Source organism: Pungitius pungitius, chromosome 13 (genome assembly GCF_949316345.1).
Source record: "Pungitius pungitius chromosome 13, fPunPun2.1, whole genome shotgun sequence".
In the NCBI taxonomy this organism is placed as follows: domain Eukaryota; kingdom Metazoa; phylum Chordata; class Actinopteri; order Perciformes; family Gasterosteidae; genus Pungitius; species Pungitius pungitius.
Genome location: NC_084912.1, coordinates 10,955,113 through 10,982,059, shown reverse-complemented (window position 1 = coordinate 10,982,059; position 26,947 = coordinate 10,955,113). Strand labels below are relative to the sequence as shown.

Genomic DNA, 26,947 nt, shown 5'->3' with positions numbered 1-26,947 from the left:
GAAGTGATGGAGAATACTTTGCTTTAATATGAGAGCTCCTCCTCCTCCGGCTCCCTGTGGTCTGAGATAGTACAAAGAGGAGGAGCAGGTGGAGATTAGAGGTTATATGATAGCACAGAGATTTCTTTCTTTCTTTTTCTTCACTGCACACTGAATTAAAATCTTTATACATACTTGTGTGTTTAAAGTCACAGTAGAGGGTGAGGAATTACACAACAAGCAATCAACACAAAACTTGATAACATCTTTGTTTGAAGCCAGAATTTATGGTACCAGTACACAGCTCATTTTTTTATTCAGCCAGTTGCGGCGATCCACCGAAAAACATTGTGCATTATTTTCTAAAAGCATGAAAATAGGTAAAAAACATTTGCAGCGGGAGTTTGGCATGAAAACTTTCATCCTTCACAATGATGAAAGTGCAGACCGGACTCTTGATTTCCAAATGAAGCCTGGGGATTGAGGTATTGCCTGTCCCATTCAAGGCAGGATAATGGAGTACTGTATTGAAGTGGCCCTCTCCCTGACAAACAGGAGAGCTGCTATGAGTGACTGTCGCCTCCTCAGTTTGTCTATGACAGCGTCTGTCTTCATTCAGCGCTCTTAAATTGGCTTCGGAACCGATTGGAAATGGTTCTTTTATTATACAGCTCCCATAACTCCCCCTCTCATCAAAGCGGGGCCATCTTTCATCGGGAAGATGACGTTTCCATTAGGGTCTGCCAACTTCTTACTGCTGCTCTGTGAGTTGTGGTGCTGGGGGAGAGCATTGTTAACCAACACAATGACAACCAGCAGGATATCACTGGCATGGGCGTGCACAAGCCTAGGTCGCACCAAGGCAGTTCATCAGATGACTGCTGAGCCAGAAACGCACACAGAGTGAGGCGCATCGACACGCAGTATCTCTCTATATGGCTCGCTCTCTTTTATTCGCTTGGTTACACACACACACACATGCCGAAAATTCACCGATCTGACAACGGAGACGCAGACAGAAAACAGGACTTGGCTAAAGGGACCGTGCCTCTCAGCTCTTCCTCGCCAGTTTTAGTCTTTCATCAAAGGTACGAGCGGCCCACGAGGTTCAGCTGTCAATCCGGCGACGTGTTCAGTCCCCAAAACACACAACCGGGGAGCTTTCAAAGACTAAAGCCTGCTCTCTCTCTCTCTCTCTCTACCGCGCAGGTCGCCATCTTCATTAGCTTTGTCTCCAGACAAGCGGCTCACGTAAGCAAAGAGGACTCGCTTCTAGAAGGCAGGATGGCTTCAAAGCACCGGGACAGCACACAGAGCAAGGGCACGTTATGTTCTCTACCACATATTAAGGCAGCCTGTCGGCCCGGGCCCGGTGACATTGTTGGTGCTAATGAGGACACGGCTGTGCCTGGTGTGTGTGGGTCGGCCGAAAAAACATATGCTCAGGTCCCACTCTGGGAGTTTTAATTAGATCTACATTATCAGACTGTGTCGCATTGGCCCTATCAGCTACTTTTTGGATGCATTATAAACCAAGTGAGCACGGGAGATCTGCACTGTATGCAAATCATTCTGTCGATGCCAGGCTAATTTTACATTTACGCCGCTGCTTATTTTAAGTTGTCTGCATTTCTCCCTGACAATTTGTCTTTGTTTGCTGCTTTTTTTATTTTTTTTTATTTTTTTACAGCATTTCCGCCATCAAAATCTTATCAGACTCAACTCCTTGACGTTTGCACTTTGCTGTAAATGTCAGCTTGCTTTATGAGGCCATTGATGAGTTTATTGAACAATTGAAAACTTGCGGTGCTCAGTGCAGCACAAGAGCGGCTGCCTGTCATCCTCCACAGAAGCACTACAGATAAATCACGATTTCATGGCCACTGAAATGGATCCCTGCAAAGCCGTACAGAACTACCGGGCATTACTGAAGGTCTATCCAATGATTGCAGTTATTGTCTGGATATGGTACAAAAATAAGTACCAATTACCGGAATGGAAAGTAAGTCCTTCCATATTATTTTTGTAATCTACCATACACCTGTGTGACTCAAAATGTGCCGACAACGTGACATAACCAACTCAGTCAGGCCAACTCATCTCTTAGGCCTTATGCCTGGGAACTGATCTAATCTCAGGGCGGTCCGGACTCGGCACTCGTCCGGACTTGCGGTTTATAAGGGGAAAGCGATCAGACCAGGGTGGTCAGCGCCACTGCCATGATGATTAATGTTGTGCATTAGAGCTGTCTGGACTTCTGTGTCCATGCTGCTCTGCAACTCCGCCTAGTGGAGCACAGAGCCGAGGGAGGGAGGAGGAAGCAGGTACTGCACGCTGCTCCTGAACACTTATCTGTGTAAAACTATTTTCACTCTTGCTGGTTGACTGCAAACAGAGCCTACTGGGATCACGTCCCCTGGACCAGTCCCATAGGTGTCTCACAACCCACGATGGGTGTTTGCATGCAAACTCCTAAAAAACTAAGGGCAAAGGATGACCCTGACAAGATGTCGGTCATTTCTCCAAAACTCAAACGCAGTATATCAGAGTGGAATGGATGGAAAATGCTACGCTCGTGTCCTTTTACTAACGTACAACTACAACCCTCTTTTAATCTTATCCTCCTGATCCCCCTGTGCCAACATCTGGCTTGTCCTTTAATGACATGTTTGGGTCTTTACTCTTTATCTTTTCAGCTTCATGCTTTCCCTTCTTGATTGTCTTTGGGTTTATCAGTCATCTTGCACGGAAAGGTAATAAGAGGCCAACATACAGAGGGAGCCTTGCTCCGCTTTGTCATTTTGCTGTCTCACGCCCCTTCTTTTTGTCTTTTTTTTTGTGTATTTGTGGCAGGAGACCATATCGTGAGATAAGCCCTCTATGGCCCTTTGTGTTGAAATAATACGACGGGCCGATAAGGCCTTTTGGAAGAGTAGTTCACTGCTGCTTCTCTCCTCTCCAATGCGTGTTCCTCTTTCCAAGGTGCGTTAGGACGTCCCCGAGGGGCTGAGAGCTATATAACCCGTCAGGTTTCACCTTTGACAAAATGTCAAGTCTGCCTCTTTGACGTGCAATTAAATGTAAGCGTTTATTTACACAATGTTCTCTACTGTGTTTCAACAGCAACTTGACCTCAAGATTAAGCGTTTTCAAGCTTTTTATTTCATTGTTCCTGGTATTTTTTAAATCAAATATCTTGTGTGTAATATTTCTTCATTATTGACATGCAAAACTTGAGAGACGTGTTAACAAAATAAAACAGCACATAATGGAGCTCAGGTAATTAGTTCTGCACCGACACAAACTTTAAACTTTAGAAGTTCCCTGCTCCTGCCATTACGATGAAGATTTTATGAAGTGGCAATGGTTATACAACTACATCTAGCTCGCAAATACCATAATAATGGCCACGGATGTTTATGGATTAAAGAGCAAACACACACAGACTGTCGCTCAACAGCAGTTACATTTTCATTTGAATGTCTGTGGCTTTCTGACCTGTAATTTCCTCAGAATAATCAACATGGATGAGTTTGAGGGAGACCGAGTATACGTATATTTCACACTACAAAGCTGACCTTTGTTGACACTTCCAGTACATTAAAGAGATATTCTCATCGTTAAACAAACCTAAGACAAAACTTTTTGTCATCTAATTACGATTAACTGTCCATTGCTGCTTAGACGTTTTTTTGAATTTCCCCCAGAGTTAAAGGCAATACGGAGCTGAGAAATTCAAAACACCTGCATAGCCCATAGAACTTGGCTATACAGTATACACAGTAGATGTTTTGGTTTCATACTTCTTGATCGGACACTATAATGCTTCAGTGGTTAAGGGAGATTAAAACTTTAACTTGAGCGTTAAGCTCAGTGTCAATCCAGCAGAGTCACAGAATTCCCACACCAATTTTACAGCAGTTCCTTGTTGCACACGAGGCTATTTCACAGAATGTACTGGTGAATTATGAAGTCAAGGAGAAGAAGACAGTTGATTCATTAGGACAAACAAAGGGAGGGAGACAAAGAGTAAAAAAAAAGGCCTCACATACACTTCTAATTATTGTTGTTAAGGTGTTTGCTTCCTCGTTCTGGGAAGAGCAAACCAAACCATAACGTAGCAGCAATTTAGACCCCCCCCGCGGAATAAGCTTTAAAGTTTAACACCGATGCATCATTTACTGCAACACAAACATAACCTTCTCCCTGCAACATCTCTACTGAGGTAAAGTGCGCTGCATGGATGATAAAGTGAGCAGAATGAGGCCACTGATCCACGGGTGCTCTTCCCACCTCATGTGCTTACCTGAGGGATAGAAGAGGACAAAGGACCAACGTGCGCCTGTCCCTTTGATGTTGCTGTAAGAGGTGCACTGCACATGTAGGCTGCTGACACGTCATGGGCTGTTTGCCCTGGCACACGCAGCACTGCCGGCCTTCTTAGCACAGCTCTTATTATAGCGGAGAGGAAGAGGAACATTTTTTTTGCACATGTGCACATTTACGCGCACACACAATCCCTTTGATGAGGCTATGGAACAATGTGTCTGTGACCAGGGGCTCTGTCAGAGTCCTCGGCTGTAATGCAAGCCAGAGTTGTGTCTTTCAGCTACTGCCCGAAGAGCAGTAACGTAATAATAATAATAATAATATTTATCTTGAATGTCAAGTTCTGCTCAGAATGAACTTAAAGTTAAAATCTCTGTCTCTCAGTTGAACATGGCTATCATTGACTGGTAGCTATGGAGGATATAGGGAGGGTTACTGTATCCATTATTCATAAAAAAGTGAAAGAGGGAGGTGAGTGTTTCTGCAGACAATGTGGTTGCTCTCCCACAAACCGAGACGCACTTTGAAGGCGGGTATCGTTCCCCACTTGACCAATCCCAGTCAAGATCGCTTTGATACGTCTCCTCTTCATCTGCAGCTTCCTGCTGCTCATTTGCTCTTAATGTGTTATGAGTTCATATGCTTTTTGGGTGAAAAGAAAATCTAAAAATGTAGCAATCTTTTTCTTGTTCCTGGAAGACACTTTCCTCCACAGAACCAAATTAAAGAAAGAAAAAAGAAAGAAAGTCGCGCTAGGCCACAAAGAGTACGTCAATTCACCCGCTGTGGCATGCAGGGAAAGATTTCCACGGCAGCACATAATTAAAAACAACACGCGTGTATGTGAAATATATTCTAAACATATTCTCTTCCGATGGAAGGCACAAGGGGCTGGAGATGAGCGCAGTGCAGCACTGTAAAAAGGTAATTAAGTTGACCCCAACAAGGCGAGGCGTCTGTTTTAATATTTCCTGCAGCCTCACACAAAGCACCGTGGAAGCCGTCAACATGAAATTATGAAATAATTAGCTGAGAAACAAGCTAGAAGATTTTTCTTTTCCGGGGATATGTGTAAGTAATTGTTTAAGTCATTTCAGACATGGCTTCTTTGACCCTGGTGAACACCATTAAGCACCGGTTGTCATACTGTGTATGTGTGGTAGTTTAATGTTTAAGATTATTCAAAATCTTTGTTAGGTTATTTCAGGAAATAGCCTTCCCTTGAGTGTTAAAGTCAAACTAAAATGAGGAATTTCACTTTTTGAGTGATGACATTGCAATGACACGCAGCTATTGTGCATATTTCTCCATTCTTTACCAGATTAAACTGGTTTTGGAACTTTCTATGAAAGCAGCTTCTAAGCTTCGAGCCTCTTGGTTCATTGCATGACAGCTGTTAACTGACTTCTTTCTAGTCCATTATAATAATTTTTATATAATTTTTATGTTGAATAAATCTGGCTGAACAGAATATAAAAGTCAGAAAGTGGAAGTTGGGCTTATTCGCCCCCACTCAGAAAGTGAAAGTTAGATGGTCTACTTCCCTAATTGAAGAAATGAAACCAACAACTACACTTTGCTTTTCATTCATGTTACTCAAACACCTGCTGCATCTAAGTAGGATTAACCCAAGAACCCATCACCTGTCAATCAGATGATGAATACATCTGTTTACAGATATTGAGCTAACATGTAGATATTTGACTGCAAACATGTGAATCAAAAGGTCAAAATTTACAGCAACTTCTTCTCATAACATCGGTAACAAATTAAATTACTTCAGTCCAAACCGAACATGTTCACCATGTGAAGGACCCTTATGTCGGGGTTGACAAAAATAAATCGCTATTTCTACTTTAGTTACTAGTTTAATTCAAAAAAGGAATACTACTTATTTGATTTCAATTCCAATTCAATCACCATAAACATATTTATCCCTGAGATGAATTTGTTGGAAGTTGACGTGGAAAAAATATATTCAAAATGTAGGAATATTTAAGAAAAAGTGGGAAAATAATAAATAAATGCACTCCATATGCCTTAGCTGGGAGATGATGTACTTTGGCTCACTGCAATGGAGCGAGAAATAGTGAGACTATTTTTATCCCACCCTGAGGGCCGGGGCAGCTGTGTCAAAAGTCAACAACTATCATGACTCCATGCTGCAGCGCTCCAGTCCCAAACGCACACAAACTCCTTAAAACCACACACTAATAAGGAACGCTTAAAACGTGAAATGGGGGAAAACGTTGATGGGCTAATGTATTTACAAGGACATGTCCCACTAGAATCTAGGGGAAAGGCAGCGTGAATACAAACTAAATGCATCCCTTTGGATTGTCGTAACAAATAGAAAGCCCGTGCTCTTAACCCGGTAACTCAGAAAGGCGAACACGCGTGACAGTGTAACATTAGCGATGGAATTTAACCCACTTTATCCATGACAATATCGCTGTGTATGAGGAATGCTCATCATTTATATATTGATGTACGGCTTTGAGAATGACAAGCTTTACTCACTGTGATTTGTTACACTAATGAAAGTAAAGACACATTATTGTCCTGCCGTTTCAAACACACACACACCCACACACACACACACACACACACGCACACACACACTCCTTCCTCTTCATGGACCACTTGGCTTTTTAGTGGCAAAGAGCTTGAACAAATTGAGGAATGATTTGAATTGAAAGATGAGTAATGGTGATTCTAGCGCTGTCCCTTCTCAATATGGAGATGATGAGATTTGATTCTTTGAGGTCAGGTGCATCACCCGAGCTCTATGACTAAAAGGAGGCCATTCGCTCTCACGTACAAGATGTTGTGCATGATCAGTCACGGCTGACATGAAATCAATGCTATATTTACCAGTCCAGTACCTACGGTGGCCGAGAAGGTTCAGACAAATACAAAAGCAACAACACAACCGCAAACGCCACAACACAACACGAACGCCGCAACACGAAAATACAAAAGCCACATCACAACCGCAAATGCCACAACGCAACACGAACGCCGCAACGCAACGCGAAAGCGAAAACGGAAGTAGCTGCCCACGGGAGCGAGCGTATTTTGGAGGAACGGAGCTGGAGGATGGCAGATCGTTTAAGAAGTAAGTGAAACATGATTCCTTACTTTAACTGTAGCCGCAAGGAATCATGTTTCACTTACTTCTTAAACGATCTGCCATCCTCCAGCTCCGGTGTTACGTGCCGACTGGGTTTTTGAACCTACTGGTTTGGCTACGCGTGCGTGTTTGTTTTGCCCCGACAGCGGCAGATGTTGTCTGCCTCGGTCACCTGATCCGTCACACAGTCGCAAACATATTTCTGAAAATGTTCAAAATGCATCCCATATCCAATGCAGCGGTTATGATTGTATAAGTGAGCACTACATCACTGCTACGTATAAAGAAATAAATAAAAGAACATACGTTTATTAAAAGATCGCCACAACCTGGATTCGAACCCGCAGTCGAGCAAAATAGCAAAACTTTATAAGACGGCGGCGCTACGCCGTCGGCCAACCGAGCTGTCAAATGCCGCTACTGATTTCACTACTTATCATGAAATTGCAAATCGTCAGTGGCAAGAACATCTTTTGGTTCAGGGTGAGCCAAGACAACTGGTTTTTGGTGGCGTAGCGTGAAATACATAGTTCTGTCAAGTTTTCTAGCACATTGCCCAAGTAGGATTACTCTCTTAATAACATCTAAACGCGTAGCCAAACCAGTAGGTTCAAAAACCAGTCGGCACGTAACAACGGAGCTGGAGGATGCCAGATCGTTTAAGAAGTAAGTGAAACATGATTCCTTGCGGCTACAGTTAAAGTAAGGAATTATGTTTCACTTACTTCTTAAACGATCTGCCATCCTCCAGCTCCGTTCCTCCAAAATACGCTCGCTCCCGTGGGCGTTCCTCCAAAATACGCTCGCTCCCGTGGGCAGCTACTTCCGTTTTCGCTTTCGCGTTGCGTTGCGGCGTTCGTGTTGCGTTGTGGCATTTGCGGTTGTGATGTGGCTTTTGTATTTTCGTGTTGCGGCGTTCGTGTTGTGTTGTGGCATTTGCAGTTGTGATGTGCCTTTTGTATTTTGTGTTGTGGCGTTCGTGTTGCGTTGTGGCATTTGCGGTTGTGTTGTTGCTTTTGTATTTGTCTGAACCTTCTCGGCCACCGTAAGTACCACTACTATTCTTAAGTTCTGCACGTTATTCTTCAGAGAAAAGAAACAGTCACCGTCGGCTCCCCGTTCTTGTTCGTGAGACTGAAACCAACGATGGGGGACTACATGAGGTGAATGAAGCTCCCTATGCATGCCTTTCCACTGCTATCTCCTCATCATGGTCAGCTATTACCTCGGCATTACGGTGGCTTTAGCCTCCACAACTGCCAAACAAACTGACACGCAAATGGCACTTCTGGTTCCTTTGGTACTAAGGGAAACGATGTGTACGCAGGGGAAGAGGGGGACGGCATCTGGTTGAGTTTAAATGTGGCGGAGCGTGGAGTTAAAAAAATATACTGTATATGCATGCAACTACGATTACAGATACTCTTTCTTTGACGAATTGATCCCACAAAAGAAGTAAAAAGAGATGAATGGGAAAAATTAATTTACTAAAAATTCAAATCCTGAATAAAACTAACAAACACAAATAGAAGAAAATTAAAAAATGATGGAGCGCCTCACCATCCGTGGTATTCTACTGATGATTCACAAATCACATGCTCTGTTGCTTTATTACCTTTTGAAGTGGATGATTTTGGCAGCTCCCGGCTGTCTTAACTTATTGTACCAGTGAGCTGAGGAAACCCAAGAAGTAAGAGTGACTTGTGTCGGAACAAACCCATGGAAAGTCTGATCACTTGTGAGATGGATGTTTACTCCTACCGCCTGTTCACTGGAGCGTGACACTTCAATATGAATAATGTCACGGGGAACCAATCTCTGTTTGGACACCGTGCTTTTAACACAAAGGTACTTTACCCCGGCTTCTTTGGTCTGGGCCTTGCGTACATTCGAAATTTGTACTTTATCTCTTTTAAATTAATTTGTATCATCGTGCTTGAAGTAGTAACTGGTAGGTTAACATCAGTATAGTTTTAGCTGCCGAAGATAAAAACAAGCCGTACTTTAATAATCATTTCATATATGTCAGTCACTGATAACTCATTGACGTGTCTTGGCCGTGTAACATCACTTGAAAGTTGTAATCCTGCGGGTATTGGATGCAGGTGTGTTCTAAGCATGGGGAGCAAATCTGAGAGGCAATTACTAGGGCTGAAACCTTAGCAGGAGCCTTGCATGAGAATAAGATCTTTTCCCTGGACAGGTGTTATAATAGGAGTTGGGGGGATAGCGTGACACTGGTTCTCACCTGAGACCAGCAGCACCACTGCCGGGTAACAATCTCACCTGCAGCAACAAAGCACCATGCACCGGATTCCCGTAATGACATCTGTGATCGTGCATAAGAAAGGTGAACTGCAAAAGCTTATGAAAGCTTCTATTTTCGAAGTCGCTTCTCAAGCTATATCACATTATTTATAGGTTAGAGAGTAGAAACTGCAATTAAAGGTATCTTCCACCAGAAGATACCCTCCTTTCTAGCAGTCAGCTAAAGGAGGACCAGGGGGAGCAATGCTCTACCAGAGAAGTCATTATTTTTCTCCCACCCTCTCCGCTCCATGGAATATATTATCTTTGCTGTCTTAGCCTTCATTGCTTGCTTTTTTTTAAGGGATGCATGCAATTAGACGAAGGGAAAGAAGAAAGTGCTTGGAATAGGGATTGAGTACCAGCATAATATGAGCTCACTGGTCTCCTTGGGGCCCAGCCGGAGACTGTGAAGAGCCTCTGATAGTCACTGTCACCGCTGCTCACTGACAACAACAAAGCAAGACAAAAAAACAACAACCGCAAAGCCTCCACTTCACTGACTAAATGGCTTCCTAAAATTATACAGATGGATTTCTGATAACAAGTACCCTTGGTTTTTTGTTGGGGGGGGGTGGATAAAATACCATAATAGCATCAAAGTATATCTTACATTCTTACTTTATATATAAACTACACAGTGAACGTATTGACATGTTAAACAGAGAAGGTATGGCACACACACATTGAGTAAATGGTGATTCAATTCTTCCGTATGGATTACTGCACTGGAAACACGCAGGATCATCACATCCATAATTCCCTCTTTTGCATAATGCCATTGTGAGTATTTCCCTGGATTTGACTTTCAGCTACAAATGTAATGAATTACTACCAGATTACTTAGATACTTTACCAGGAAATACTGTCATCCATAGAAGAAGTCTTAAGTCCACGTGGGATACTTGTCAAAGTAGCCTCATCAACCTCAGAAAAGGTAATAGGGATTGTGGAGAAATGGCGGAAGCCTTATTATGAATTTAGTGGTTCTTCCATGTGCGCGGCAGTAATGAGCCTGAGGAAAGTGATTGTCGTACATTTGATGGTTCACTGACTTCACAGTCATTGTCTTTATCTGCGACAGAAAGGAGAGGCGGGGGAAGGATCGCAATTCCTTTGAGGTGCATTTAAATCATGGTCTCCACATATTACTCAGAAAATTCCCTCTTGAGAGTGTGAGATGAGATGGTGTCCTTCAAGCCCCGCTGGGTTTCCTGTCATCATGAAATGGGAGCAGGAGATTAGGGGGGTGAGGGATGTAGAGGATGGAGAAGCAAGGGGGGGGTAAATGCTGAAATCTGGTCTAATCCTATCTCATACAGCTGAAGATACACTCCTCCTTACACATGTGTGCTCCTAGCTGAGGTAACTGGAAGGAATGAGGGGAATAACATGGGGAATCATCATCATCATCATGTATTGTTCGGGAATACACAAAAAATTCCGTTTTTATATATCAAATAACGGAAATCGGCAGTCTGTCCCACTTCATACCTATTTTACTTGAGCAAATAATAAAGTTTACCCAAGATTAGTAAAACAACCTCACTCAATAGTAGCTTGTAGAAAAAATGGGTCACAGTCATTACATGTAAAGGTATTTAACTCAATGCAACCAGGTACGGTTTTGCATGTGACTAAATTCTGCAATTCTTACATAAAAAACATATCATGTGCTCATTGTGTTTAATTGAGTCCTGTAAAGCCCGTCCTTCCCATTGCTATTAATGAGGAGAAGACAGAAGCGTGAAATACATATCTTGATGGTTTATTACAATTTCATAATGTTATTGTGATTTGATTTCCATTTGGCTGCATCACCAAGCTTAAACAATAACCCTTATGCCAATTAAATAACAGAAGCAATTATGCTTTGTAACAAAGTATTTTATAACAGTTTAAACATAATGACGATCGTTTCATCAGAAAACGATTTGCCAGATATTTGACTGTGGCGTTTCATTGATAGCGTTGGGGAAAAAGCAGAATTCAAAGATGTAATATACTCCCATCCTGTGGTGTTTGTGTATTTAACAGCCTTGTTGTTCAACTCAAATAACAAAATGAGCCAGAAATCTGTATGACCTTCATGCCTCCGTTCATGCTTCCATGCTTTTTTTTCCTTACTTCTTTCATTTCTAATGTAATGCAACATTGCAAAAAGCCCCGGGATTAATGTGCAGGAACACAAATATGAAGCATTCAGAGTGACTACTGACGTGGGCGACACATTGCCTCTGCTGTAAGAACAGGCCTTATCAACATTTCCTCTCCATAAAATGTCAATGGAATGCTGCACATTTCATTTACAGGGATACAGGTGCATCTCCTGTTAGCTGTGTGATCTCTGCCTCTCTCACCTCTCCTGTTGCCGTAGTTCATGTCTCTTAACCTCTAACATTCATCAGTAGTATGCCGTGTTTCATTCCTTTCCTTTTCCAGGCCACAGCTTTATAGTAAGTTGCAGTGCACAGTTGCAAACCCAAGAAATCCTAGGGATTCACCTTCACCTCTGGTCAGAGGGGCTTAAATTAATTTCCGCATGATATTTAAATCAAACGCAAAAGTGGGGGAATTGTGCAGCAATAAGTGTGCGTGATCTACAAGCAAGTGAGCAAATTTGTATGTATATTAATTCAGCGCTGCTTTGGGATGAGCTACCCAGCAAAGCCCCGTTGTGCCATTTAATTTAACAAAGTTGCTCTGTCTGTGCAAATCGTTAGAGCGGACATTTTTCATCACTCGCATGAAAGAAGAGCAAAGAGAAAATATTGTCTGTTTCATCCCAATTCAGGTGTTTCATGCAGGCGGCCAGGAGCCTAGAAAGCTGCAGAACACACGAGGGTCTTTGTGGAGCACTTGAACATCTGAGAGAGGACATCCGACTTTCACACCCATGTTGCAATTTATGTTCGTTTGAACATCTCCCCTCTTTCCCCCCCCCGGGTGGAAATTGGTGATGAATGACGTTCGTGAGAAGGGTTGAATCCGTTTAAATTGGACGGTTACCCCTGAATAAAAACTAGGGGTTAAAAAAAGCAAACGCATGCAGAGAAAGTACGCAGCCGTCTCATATGACCAACATCACGGCCGCTCTGAGGCCTCGGGACAGGCCTCCTTATGTCACCGTGTGCTTACTGTGTGAATATCGGTGTGTGGGCAGCCGAGGTTGAGGCAAACTTCAAGACCAATTTCATGTTTGTGAGCTTGTGCTGATCTGGAAATTTTCTGTCTGTGTGTGTGCAATATTCATTTATGCTCCTGGCCAGCATCAGTGTAGTCATGTGTTGGAGGCTGGTCTGTCCGGGATGTGTGCATGTGTGCAGCCACACGCACAGCGCGCATATTCAGCTTACCGATTGAGCTGTTTTTTACATTTGCTTTGGTTGAATGTGAAACTTGCGTCTGTTACAGCAGAAACAATATTATCCATATCGCCAGGGATGTTCAAACATTAACTTCGTCCACTCTCACAAGCTCAGGCTGAGCACCAGGACGTACTTTATCTGCACAGGGGGAATTTTTTTCCAACCTAACGAGTTGATAGAGGGTCAGTTCGCTCCGTTTGTACTGGAGGACATGGGTATGTAACGCGGCAATATAATAGAAAAACATGGAAGGGAAAAAGAGCTTGAATGTTCAGAAGAAACATGCCTTTGAAAATGCGGATAACATTGAAAACCTTAATCAAGGACACTTGATTAAGGTTTCTATTCCTATTTGGAATACCAAGGAATTGTATTCTTTGTAATTTTATATTCACCATAAATGTGCAATGGCCAGGTATGTTTAGCAGCGTCTCTCTCTCTTACATTGACCAAATGCTTGAGTTGATAACACTTGTTTTCCCTTCCAATGTAAATGATGTTTCCTACTTGAGCTAAAACTAAAATAAATAAATGATAGATGAATCATTTTAAATAAAAATGTATTTAAAAAAAAAAAACTACAGCACCAACTTCCATGTGCTGATGGGGGTTTCCATTTGTAACTGGGTGCCAGCGAGAGGAAGGGGATGTGGTCAAATAAAATGTATCCAGGTTGTGTATGCGCTGTATGCAACAGACCAGCATGTCTGCACTTCGACCTGCACACACAGCGAAGACCGGATGAGGGGATCAAGAGGCGCTCCTTCTTAACACAAACAAAATGAGCAAACTCACACCTTACGGAAAATCATCACGTGTCATCAGGTTGTGATTGAACTGTTGCTCAATTCTTATTGGTGAATGAAAAATGGTCTCATCCACTGCAAATCAGTGTGAAAAGCAAAAAATAGAAGGATAGATACATTTGCAATAAAAACTGCAACTTTCTTTTAGGACCTTAATCCTAATATTATAAATCTACATTCCACTGTGGTTAGTCGAGTTGACCGCACTTGCATTTGAAAGATCACTACTAAACAGTGATTGACTTACGATGTGCAGCTTCAGGAAGTCTCCGAGACCAGAGGAGCTATCCACCCTCACCAGGACGGCGTCCTTCAGGTGCGTGCTGAAGCCAATGGCCAGCCGGTCCGCTCTGGTGCTGGGACGGTCATTCGGCGGCCACGTGTATGTGATCAGTCCACCGTCCCGCCCAAAAATGTATGTCGTTCCCGCTAGAAGAAAGAAAAAAGCAGAGATAAATATAAGACATTAAGAGTTTATTGCTCCTTATTCCTCCTCTCCATTATGTACGAGGATTGAACACAACACGGCGCGGATGCAGCGTCGGTGTGAAGTGTTTCATTGTGCTGAGTAATGACTTTGCAAAGCAGCGAGCAACACATTCCTCTTGAACAGCTCTCAGCCCCGTCTGAGAGCTTGAGTACACTAGTATCAATTCATGAGAATGGAAAAATTCTGCAGAAATGAGGGAGGCAGGTACTGGTTCCACACACCCCCCCCCCATAAAGCTCCACAATTAAGCAGTTTTTTTTGTTATTGCCCGCTTCACCTCTAGACGGGGGAGACACATATGAATACTAGTGGATCTGCAGTCATGTCCCTGGTGCCCAGGTAACCAGCATGCCAAAACGGGCACCTCCCCGTCTCCTGCGCTTCATTAGCAGCCTCAAAGGCAGCGTTATTGACTTACTGGTCCAGTTATGCCCTCCCTGTGACCTCTAAACCCCACCGTCTCACTGCATTAGCCCATTGTCTGTCGGAGCCGTATGAAAGGTGTGAACATGGCCGGGGAGATGGAGCTGTTCTAATCACGCAGCTGTTCAGCCTTGTTAGGGTGAACTAGTCAAATTGCTGGTTGAAAATAAGTCAATATCACCAAATGAAGGAAGTGCTTAATAGAAAGGGGGAGCAGGTTCCTGAATAAGGTCAGGTTTACCATCAAATAAGAGCCTTTTTCTTTCCAATTAGACTTCTTTAGGAGTTTCAATTAGTTTCTGCTCGGATATTAAACGTATTGTTGCATGTGGAACAGAGTGTGTATACCTGCATGCTAGTTGGAATGAATGAGTAGGGGACTGGGAAATAAATGCTTGTGAGAAGGGATGAAAATAAATGCAGCTGTCAGATTAGCATAAAATAGCTATCTTCATGAAAAATTAGACAATGGCCCTAGTTTGTTATGCACGCACATGTGTGTATGAGTGAGAAGGAGAAACAGTGAGTGAGCGAGCACGTTAATATGCATGGGGAAAAGGGAGTTGAACAGCCTAAGCCATTCTTACTGTAGAATGTAAAAACTATCGATATATTTTGCATTTACTTATTAATGTCGGTATTCCTTTGTCTCAATTTTCTTCGAAGTGCAATAATTACAGCGCATCACTCTGCTCTCAAGTTCCTTTTCCCACATTCATTCCCAAAACACGATGTCAACCATTAGCCAAAACTATTTGAATCATTTATTTACAATACTGTGATTAACAAATGCTGTTTGCGACATCCAGATCTACGGCAGAATTTATTGTTTTCATAAAGAACAACACAAATTTGTAAAACATGAATGAAAAAACACAGTGAGCACTCTTGTTCGCCTGATGGATAAAACATCATAAAGCTTCATGACTTCTACGAGGGAAATTAAATTATGTGTAATATATTTCCGAGGCAGGCATCATTTCTTTTTCATGAAATCTGGCGGCTACAGCTGAAAACCTGCCTTGTTCCACTAATGCATATCTGATGTTGGCCCCTTCGCAGAGCAATCTCCAATTCATGTAGCTGGACTGTTGTCACTGTCTCCGAGTTTCCCCCCAAGTCATCAAACACTTGCTCCATGCTCGAGCTTCTTATAATTAAGCTCTTTTAAACCATGTCAGAGTGGGAACGCACTGGGCCCCAAAGCGTCCATTTCCCCTCGCTCTATTCATACAGATTTGACACCCACTTCATCCCACTGACAGCTTATTTACATTTGATGACCTAAAAAAAAAAAACATCAAGAAGCTAAAGGTCAACTCAACTAACTACTCAGTAGATTATTTAAATGGGTCCAAAAGAAAACTGAGGAAGTGAAAATAGTAATGTTTATCGATTAGTGGTAAGGCTGAAATCCATACAAGCACACTAGACCAGCGATAAACCCCTTGAGGGACCAGTTAGGATTAAGACGCATGCAGAAACATAAATGCACACCTACACCGCTATGCAGTGGCATCAAATCAGCAGCAACTCGAGTAGCACGAGTAATTATGCACTCGCTCCATATTTGGTATGTGTGTCCTCCTCCGGGACACTGGGGACGACATGATACGTTGTAGCCATTAGATACAGGGGCGTCCTGGAAATACTTAATACCGTTTGTTGTCTTGTTAATTCGAAAAGTGCTTACATTTCTCCCCTATTCATCCCCTGTACAATATTTAATGAAAAAGAATAATGAAAGGACGAGATCAAGGCATATCGCGGGGAGTTTGAGATACAAAGTGCTACTAAGTGATACTAAGAGCTCTACGCTACACGAAACCTAAGAAATTCTATTTGTACTGCTTCAGCTATGCGTTTAGCTATTTGCACGTCTTACTTCAAGACTTTTACAGATGATGAGACCTTCAGGATGAACTCCTCAACCACAAGTTTCCCCTGCTAAGGGATAATGAATTCATCTGTCCTCGCGTTGGACTACACTGAGAGCCCGGCTTCCCTTCAGTTAACATCAAAGGAGATAAACATTGGCAGATCAAAACCCTCCGCTTTCTTGGAAATGTATATTGTCAAAGAGGTGTGTGGGAAAGTAGCCCTTAGGAGAGTTTGATATGCCCCATATGACTTTCTCTGTATCCGTTTCTCCAGCAGGAGCAACAGCAAACTGCTCAGCGCTGTCAAACGAGGAGGCGGAGAGGTGTGAGCAAAGGAAAGCACCCGGTGTGGCAGTTGTGGGCCGCTTAAGATTAACAAACCGAGCAGCCTGCGTGACCGTGCTGCTCAGCTAAGGTCATTCTCCCCGACCGCCTTTCCTCCGACCTCCAAGGCGGCCGGCGTAACGAGCCTCGCATTACCACCTCTGCCGAGAAACTGGGGAGGAATCCAATCATAATTACATAGTTGTGATGGAAATATGAAAAGGCGAAATGACATTATGGATCCGCTTTCCCTCAGCACCTTGCACTTGCGTTTCTCTCTTTCTGGTGCCAAGGATTCCCGTAATGACTGGTGTGCAAAAATAGACGAGTCAGATACAAAATAGCTTCTTTTTTTTTTTGATCCTTTCCATGGATCCGTTTTTCTTTTTTTTCCAATTTTCTCTAGTCGATTATTGTCATATCCATATGTTTGTTTAGGTCTATATACCTTGTATAAGTCCTGTATATGGATGTAAACTTGTATTAAAGCTCGACATATCTGTGACTAAAAGAGAACTAAAAGAGAAATACGTAACATCTGTATGAATTGCTCCATGTTGTTCACACCCAAAACATTAAGAGGACAAAACAATGTTAAGCATAAAATCATTGGGTTTATCTTTGGTCTGCGACCCCCTCAGGGAGGAGGAGTACAATTAAAACAAGCTTAATGAGGTCTATTGGATTACTGTCTCAGGTTGCAGAGAAATCATTAGTGACTTATGAGGACACTATTGTCTATTAAAACACTATCGGTATCTAGTAAAGGAGTCGTCTCTATCAATGCTCCTATCAAAGATTTAGTGTTGAAAGGGGAAAATTGTGAGTCAACTTGACACATTTTTTTAATATCCTGATCTATCCTTCTCGCCATATTTTATCTTCTGGATCAATTTTATGGTCTGCTGACTGAAAAGATGAAGTGGTAAATAGATGCAGGAGTTATAGCAAAACTGTTAAAACTTCCCTTATTTTTAGCTGCATGTTCTGATTTGGCAGCGATTACGAGGCTGTGAATAATAGAGGCAGGAAAATACGGGCACCGTTCACACAGCTTCTGTCTGTAATTAAATGGTGCATCACACCGCATGATCCAAAATAATGATGCCAAAACAGTGATACCTGTCTATATATAAACACATCAATTGCTACAATAGGTATGTGTGTGTGTGTGTGTGTGTCACAAGTATTTTTTCCTGCAAAAATAATATTCAAACATCATGATATCATTGTGATATCTTCCAACAATAATGGAAGTAGGAAATAATTTGTGCTTTGTGCTTTACAACATGCGGAGGGCTTTGTTTACACTTCCGTCAATCTTGAAGACATTTCGTAATATCAATTACTTTAATTTCTGTAAACATATTTATTATAAATATAAAATTGTTAAAGGGTCAACCCCATTGTGTTGTTACTGTGGTGAAAATTATTTGGCAACATTTAATGTATTATGTAGTTGAATCAAAACAACACCTTTCATTGTATATTCACCTACAGCAACGACTTTCCCCACTATACTGTGAACATTTGTGTCAGTTTACTTCAGATTTGTTCACACATGCGCTGATGCTTATGAATTAAAAACATCTCTCCTGTACACCAGGGAGCATTTTCCAGAGGCGGACTGTGCCTTCCTGTCGTGGGGCTTTGTGTTTGGCGAGGTGACATTTCGTTTTCCGGTCGGTGGCAGTGTGGTGTTCTGGCAACATGCTGGGAAATTAATGAAGTGATCCAAAGTAAGGAGAGAGAGAGAGAGAGAGAGAGAGAGAGAGAGAGAGAGAGAGAGAGCTTGTGATATGAAGAATCACCTGGGATGCAGAGTGCGGTGGCCTATAGTTGTGTCCTGCGCTACTTACATTCCTTTAACAAGTAATGCGCACACCTACTGATCCTCATCATGAGCTTATAATGTATTTTTTAGGATATGTCGGCAGAGTATTACTTTCATGCAATTCCCTCAAGCTGGATTTTCTTTGTTGTTATTCCAAGTATATCCACATGTGGCTGCAGGCTGGGGGGTGAACCTCCACCATCGCCAGACTGCACTGTGGTTGGCGGCCATTTACGTTGGCTGTTCACCTAATGTCAAGGAACCATTTCTTCCACTTGGCAATGCAGCTCTTAGCATCAAAGCAGCACATTAGCATACTATGTTATCTCACCCATGCTAACCGAATTAGAAGAGCCTTCATTGGCTCCTTGAAATTAGTCACCTCGTGCTTATTGTGAAACAGTACATTCCTCGTTCTGTGCTTTGACTCTTTTGAATGAAAATGCAAAATATTCACATGTTGAAAAGGCCTTCAAAATGTGATATGTTGTGGTATGTTGTATTGGGAGGCACTGCAAAGGGACCATGCGGTACATTACTTTTACAAAAGTCTATTTGCTCTTGACTTTCATTCATTAACTATGCTTTGTCAAATACTGAAACCTTGATTTGAAAATGTTTCCTTGAACATTCTATTGATGAAGGAATTACATTAGAAACGACAAAAATGAAATGAGCTCTGCTGGAAAAACTCGCCCTCAAGTTAACTGTCAATTTTGTAGCAGCAACCGAACGCTTTGACGCGGCAGGTGAATAATTGCCTGTCACCTTTGACCGCAGCCTCTGTACGTGGGAATAGTTAAGGACAGAGAAAATCAGCAGCTCAGAAAATATGAGTTCAGTGCAATTGGTCTTCCGGTTGTTTGGAGTCAGCAGTTAAAGCACAGCCTCTGGTTGTCTGACCCGTGGGCACAGAGGAAGAAAATTGGCCTGGACAATGAAAACTGGACGGCAAGGTAAGGTGGACACAGCTACAAACCCCTGGGGCTAAGCCCAACCCCCACCACCCAATCTTTATCACTGCATCTGTTCATCGTTTCGTTGCAGTATAGCATGGCCCCTTTCAACAATTTAAAAATCACTCCAAAGCTTTGCTCCTCTTGAAAGCAATTCTCCTTCTCCACTGGTGTGTGAGCGGCCCGTCGGGAGAGACCAAAAAGGCTGTGGATTGTTGACTTGTCCTAATTCCCTCTCAGCACAAACCACTGCCTCCCTTATAATAGGATAGGCAGTTAGAAGAGCAATAGCTGGCATGAGAAAAGGTTTCATCACAGGTTGATGCTGGAACAATCCTCCACAACATACTATTGAAAGCAAAATAAACTTCTCATTTGACCACTTCAACTCTGTGTGAGGGGCAAGGTTTACTGCATTGTGCAAGCAACTCATCAATTTTATACATCATTGGCCCCTTGCTATAATGGGCAGCCAAAACATTTATTGTGCAGGGAGTGGAAATTGAGCCATTTTGCCAGCTAGTGTATAACCGCTGCCATTCAGTCATGAAACTAACTCATCACATAAAAAGCTGTATACTGCACACTCTGCCACCTTGCTTTGCTTCTTTCTACGCTTCTCTCTCCTCCCTTTCATTTCTCGGTGATAAATCCTCCCTTCCGTTTTTTACCAGAAGGCTGTAGCTGAGCTATTCTCTTTTTAGTCAGCAGAAAGCAGAAGGGACAGAGGCGCTAAATCAACCAGGAGCTCAGACTGCCTGCTTAATTTTTTGTTGGCTTAATAAGTCGGAGCATAGTGGCACATACAGAGCACAATCAATGTAAACTTAAGTATGTGTGTTTTAATGTGTTTCGATAATAGCAATTTTAGAGTAACTGATGATAATTAAGTAAATGACGGATGAAATGATGAAGTGGAACTGAATGTGGATGTAAAACAAAGCGGAGGAAATGTACCCTTGGTCTTTAGACTGGACAGATCTTTTAATTAGCTTATTTCTATAGTAGAGTTTTAACAATATCCTGTGACCTATGCGCCTCAAACTCCTTCTAATGAAGACAATCCCACTGTAGCATTTCTGCTTAGCACAGCTGACAGTGTCTTCAACCTGCCTTCATAAGCTGCACAGGATTAATCCTCTCTCCCTGCTTTAACTTGATGTAATTAAATTAAGTGGGAACTAAAAGTGGGGCATTACGGCCTGCCCCATGATTGGTCATCCTCATTGGAGGGTATGCGCATATTGGAAATATGGGACCGACACAATATCATAAAAACGGAGAGAGAAAACATAGAAGCATTTAAGTCAAAGCTCAAGGCCAGTAAAAAACACCATCATGTCAACTGGTAAAAAGGGGGAGAATAAGAGAAGAGAGAAAGATTTGTAATGTAATGACAAGAAAGTAGTTTAAAATTGGGAATGGCAGTATCAGCATAACTCTTGTAATTCTATGTAAATTAACCATTTATAAATATATACAGTATATATTGGTTAGATTACCAGAAAAAATGCTATCCAGCGATACGTGCGCACACATTAATCCCATATGGAATGTCTTTCCCCTACCAGTACATCAGGGGTGTGCCCCGCGGAAACGCTGTGTCACGTACTGTAGTTGAGTAATTGTGGCACATCAAAACCGCTGTCAAATTGCCCTGTGGAGTAATACAAATTAAAATGTGGCCAAATATCCTTTAATGAGGTCATAGATTCTAATGTCTGACGAAATTTGGTTCAACATCGGCACCAAAGTGTGTGCTCCCTTTCGTCAGACAGACGTTGCAGTACTTTGGCATATTTTATCCTCACACTGCTCTGAGGAGATCCACCTTTCCCTCCCCCATGACGTAGCCCCCGGGTAGCCACACCAACGACCCTCACCCTTCATGGCAAGGAACCATCAATCCATCAATTCATGGTTGAGGTAAAGTTCTGCCTCCGGGGTCCAGTAATATAAAGCCCGTGATTCTCAGTCCACCCTTCTGCCCCCTCCTGGGCCATGCTCACTTCCACGAAGCCCTGAGTGATACATGAGCCCCTGCCTTGTGAGGCCGACTTGCCCATCTAGACAGAGCTGACAAGACCCAGTGTCTTAATGGGGCAATACTCCAAACGGGCCCTTTGTTACCCCGACCAGCTGCATATCTGCCTCCCCAGCCAACAGCCTTGGCTCTGATAGAGGTGTCTCACAGTATCGACAGCTTCTAATTTACTCTCTCATCATCACTTGCCTCATTTACTCCTCAGACTCAATGCTCCCTTTCTCTCAATTCGGGTCAGCCATTTTGTTTGCCAGCAATGTGTTGATTAGATTATTCTGCATCCAGTGTTCAATTAGCGTGCCAACAAACACACATATCAAAGTTAAACTTGGATTAAAAAAACAACAACCATCGGGCGATTCTCTGCTCTTTTCATTCACAGTTAAAAGGCCTCTTTGAGTGATTGCATGCCATAAAATATCAGTGCATAATTTAGTTTCAGTGCGTCTCTGCATGGAATGAACCAAACATCACAGCCTCCAAATGCTCTCTTTACGCTCTTGTATTCTCTACTAGGGAGCCAACAGATGTGCAGTATGACTGCAGTTCTAATTACTGAAAAAGACAAACGTGGGGGATAATTACAGAGTGGAAGTGAGGCGGAAAGCACAGTCCAGGGCCAGAGCTCTGATCTGAGACTGGGGACCACTCTGGCTGCCCATCACCAAATGCAGCCAACCTGCATCAGCACAAACACGACTCTCACAAAAAAGCTGCTTCATGATCAGATAGAGCTGATGTTCTTTACTGAGCACAATCATGCATTGGAGCTATTTATAAAAGAAAATAAAGATATAGCAGTCTACACTATGCCTGCGCAATTACAACCGACCGTACTGACGCAGTACAGATTTCTTTGAAAATATTGAATATATTCACATCTCTACCACTGTGTGTGAGGGAAAACACCATTGAGTGGAGACTCCTCAACAAGTTTGTTTTTTACTGCTTATTCCTAAGCCGTACCCAGGAGAGAAAACGCGTGCTTTGGTCTTAATTGCAAGATTAATCATCTACTTTGCTTATTGCTGAGAAGCCTGACTTTGTAAGTAAGCCTCTACTAAACGGTGAGATATTATTTAATGAGCTGCAAATCTTTAAAAAAACGACTCAAGAACGTGAATATGAAGAAAATAACACATATTTACTGACTTTCCGAGGGAGTTTTGTTGAGTAGCACAACAGCCTTTTTCAATATAGCTTCGTATACAGCTCTGCTTCCTCCTTAAAAAGAAGCAATGTCCTGTAGGAGCACCTTAAGAGAGCAGCGTTGTCCTTCTCCTCACACCGATGCCATGTATCTACCAACACATACAAAAATAAACAAATGTGCGTGGGTATGTATTGTATTTCTACACTATGTTGCAGAAAATATGCTTATATTAGCTTGCACCAAGGTAGGCGTGTTTTTATCAGCCCATGCCAGAAGACCTGAGGCACCAAGAAATGGAAGGAGCAATGAGGAAGGTGAAATCCCACACAATCCTATTAGAGTGGATTAGGGGGCTGCTTTCTTTCTGTAGCCACTCTGCTGCAGGTGAGCGATTGTAAATTGCCAAAAAAGAATAGTTATGTTACAGTTGGATCTTATTAAGGCCTTTTATTGTAACCAGCAGGCATTCCTTTTTTAAACCTTTTATTTTCATTAGTAATCCAGGATACATGATAGGAAAGTGGTTAGGTAATGATTTGAAACCTAACAATTATAATACTGTCAATCTACTGATGTAGGAGATCAGAAAGACGCTTTTTTTCCCCCACAGACTTTTGAAAAGTAATAAAGGACTTATTATTGATCAGCTGATCAATGACAATCATACTGTACATTTCCGTCTTCTGTGTGCTGACTACCAGAGAAACCTTTTCGGCTTCCCCTGCGTATGGGCTTATCAGGCTGAGAAGGCAAAAATAATCCACTCTCCAGTTTTTTTTTTTCTCCTTTGACCTTTCTCAAAACCCAATAAGTGCATTTAGGGCAGTTCTAACAGTACTCTTGTAACTACCGTATGTCGGATGACAATTCTTTATTTATTTAAAGTGCATATTTTGCTTTGAGACATTTTTATTCTAACTGGCCAATTATATCTCACTATATAAATGAAACCTCTACCATGGGCAAATATGCACATCACTTCCACTACTCACATTCACAGCCTTCTGACAATGAATCAAAGTGATTAAATGGATGGAGGATGATCTGGGAGAGGGTTGTGCTTTGTGTGTGCAGTAAGTTATTGTGCATTTGTGAGTAAATATGCAATAAATGTGTGTGTATAGAGGCTTTACAGACACAGAGATAGCTGCTGCATCATTATGATGACTGGGAATGAGGCGTCACCAACGCAACTGAACACATTTCAGATTAGATTAAAATGAAATACCAAAAACGCGGGGTGTAATATTTCTGATTTCCGCTTTATGTATTTCAATTAGTCTTTTTTTCATTTGTTTCTTTTCTTACTCTCCTGAGAAACAGAGATGCACTGATAGGATGAATCAGCTTGGACTGCAGAGAACTATTTCCATTACCATCTTTAACACATTGACCCACACCACAGACGCATCACTCCTCCACTCTTTCCCTTTCTACAGTCAATGTTGGCATACAATAATCTAGCCGTGGTTCAAACGCTCAATAGTTAATGTGTACAATAAATCAAATCCAAGTTCTGCTTGAATATAAATTTGCCTCTTTTCTATAAATTAGATTATCTGGCATGTTGTTGAAAAAAACATATCTTATAATCTAATGATTTTTATGCATCTGGTGCGTTCCAGTGGAATTGTCCCAATACAAAACACAAAACGTGTTTTGCTGAACTGCACATTAACATTGCACAGTGCAAAATGGTTCAGTCGACTGCATGATGACTTTCTTCCCATTTATGAGTAAGATGATGCATTTTCTCCACAGACCCTAACCAGCAAACAATTTTTCTTTTTTTTTACAGAAATACTTTTAGCCAGGAGTGTAAATGTTGATGATGATTCACTAAGTGGCTTATGGGTAAAAAGCTCCCTGACTAAACCTCAACCAGGACCTGAGCATGTTGACTCAAACAAAGGGGGTCTTTTTCTCCCCCCCCCCCCCCCCCCCTCTCTCCCCTTCTCTTCTTTTCTGAGCCTGTAATCCCAACCAGACACATTACTCAGCTGACCCGTCGCTGCCAAACGCATGCAGAGTCAGGTCTCTTTTCCCTTCATGCCACGCATAGCCTTGTCACCACCAAAACCACAAAGACCACTGCAGGCGCTAAACGCTGCCAACTCGCTCCGCTTGGATGAACTCGGTACACCAACCAGGGGGCCGAGAGCACGGGGCTGGTCTGAGTGCTTCGGAAGAGGTGGAGTGCAGAGAGCATGAAGGAAGGGAGAGAGAGCAGTGAGAAGGGAAGGGCAAGATGCAAGTAGTTTAAAGAGCTTAAATGCACAGAAAAAAATGAAAAGAGGAGGTTTGTGTTCTCACACATCAGAGAGGAGGAGGAGAATCAAACGACTGCATGTTGCACACTATCATTCCTGGGTCAATAACTGCCTTGGCTCCCTTTAGAGCTGAGGGAACATGTACTCAGATCCTTATCAGGGCAGCTATCATCTCAGCTGCCTCACAGAAGCAGAGATACTGTCATCCTCACACTATCACGGAATGACATCAGCTCAGAGACATGGGAGTAATTATATTATACAAGCCCGCAACACACCAGCAGCAACGCAACAATATCCACTTTTTTTCTCTTCCTCTCTCTCTCTCTCTCTCTCTCGCTCTCTCCTCATTTTCTCTGGTGGGCTTTTACTGAGAAGTGTGAAGTATATCAGATGGATCTTTAGGTTTACTTCCCCCTTAGTAAACAAATGGGTTATGATTGTGTAAGGATGACATATATCCAGACACCAGTGAAAACAACGTGAGGATGTGAAAGGTTCTGCTTATTTTGAGCACACGGTGAGCATTGCAGATCAGCATCTTGTGCATTTACCAACAAAAGTTAGACGGAGATAGTCTAAAGAAATCCTTCCTCATTAACCACTTAAGATCGATTAATTAAACTCTAAAACACCTTTTTCTTCTGGTTAGATAATCTCATCAATCCACGGCCAACGATTGAGAACAGCAGGGGGTGAAAATAATATGATAACCTAGTTGTCTGGTATCGCAAGTATGCGATCCATCTCTGTGAAAGAGGACTTTCACCTCTGGGTATCTATTCATGATGAATGGTATGTCTACTCCTCAGAGTTGATACTGTCTGAACTTCATTACTGCAAGCCCGAAACAAACAATGCATCACACTCCAACTCAATTTCATACATCCTGACCATGGTAATTTTCTTCTTCTCTCCACATAAATCAACAACAGGAATACAAATTCAATACAGAGGGAGACAAATCACGTTTTTTTCTTGATGTATTCTGATACTTATCAGGGTAATGTTTGTTTTCCTATGAAATTAATTACTGGAATTGGCGGAGTGAAAGATATTTGGAAAAATGGATTGATGGGGCAGCCAGAGTTAATAGTTTAATTTAGCTACATACTAAGGAAAAAAAGATCCTTTTAATGAAATGGAGGCAATTTCCATATAGAGCAAACTGTCAGCCCTCTATTAGCGTTGTTTAGTCTAATCACTTGAGACAATGTTAAATGCACTGTGACAATAATAGGATTAGATTCTAACATTGGCAGTGACACCAAAAGCTATGAGCGAGATAGAACCGTGGGGGCAGAGCGAGAGCAAAACTTTTTGTTGTTTATTAAATAGACATTACAATTATGAAGCATAAAAGACACTGCTAAAAATACACAATCGAACCTGGGGGGCTTTGGCTCTTGCATTCACACATTTCCTTGAAAACATTGAGCTGTGCATGCTTAATTGCTGCTGTGAAAAGACGCCCCATGTAAGGAACAAGCCCATGAAAATAAAACCAATTTCAGCACAGCTAAGACAACACTGGGGCTTTTACCACAGCAGGCTTTGTCCTGGAGCCAGGTACCATGTGGAACAGCATGTCTCCCATTTTGCATTAATGCACCCTCCGTGCGCTGTTCAACCAAAAATGTAATCATGTTAC

The 26,947-nt window shown here is 42.2% G+C and overlaps 1 protein-coding gene across 18 annotated transcripts in view; it reads right to left on the bottom strand.

Annotated features, from left to right (window-relative positions):
• Positions 1-26,947, bottom strand: part of LOC119214513 (neurexin-1a-like) — a 206,128-nt gene that overhangs the window by 59,308 nt on the left and 119,873 nt on the right. For all 18 annotated transcript variants that reach the window (XM_062566562.1, XM_062566565.1, XM_062566563.1 and 15 more), the window contains one exon: positions 14,170-14,351. In XM_062566562.1, coding sequence (XP_062422546.1) covers positions 14,170-14,351 — 182 coding nt within the window. The remainder of the gene's footprint in view (positions 1-14,169; positions 14,352-26,947) is intronic.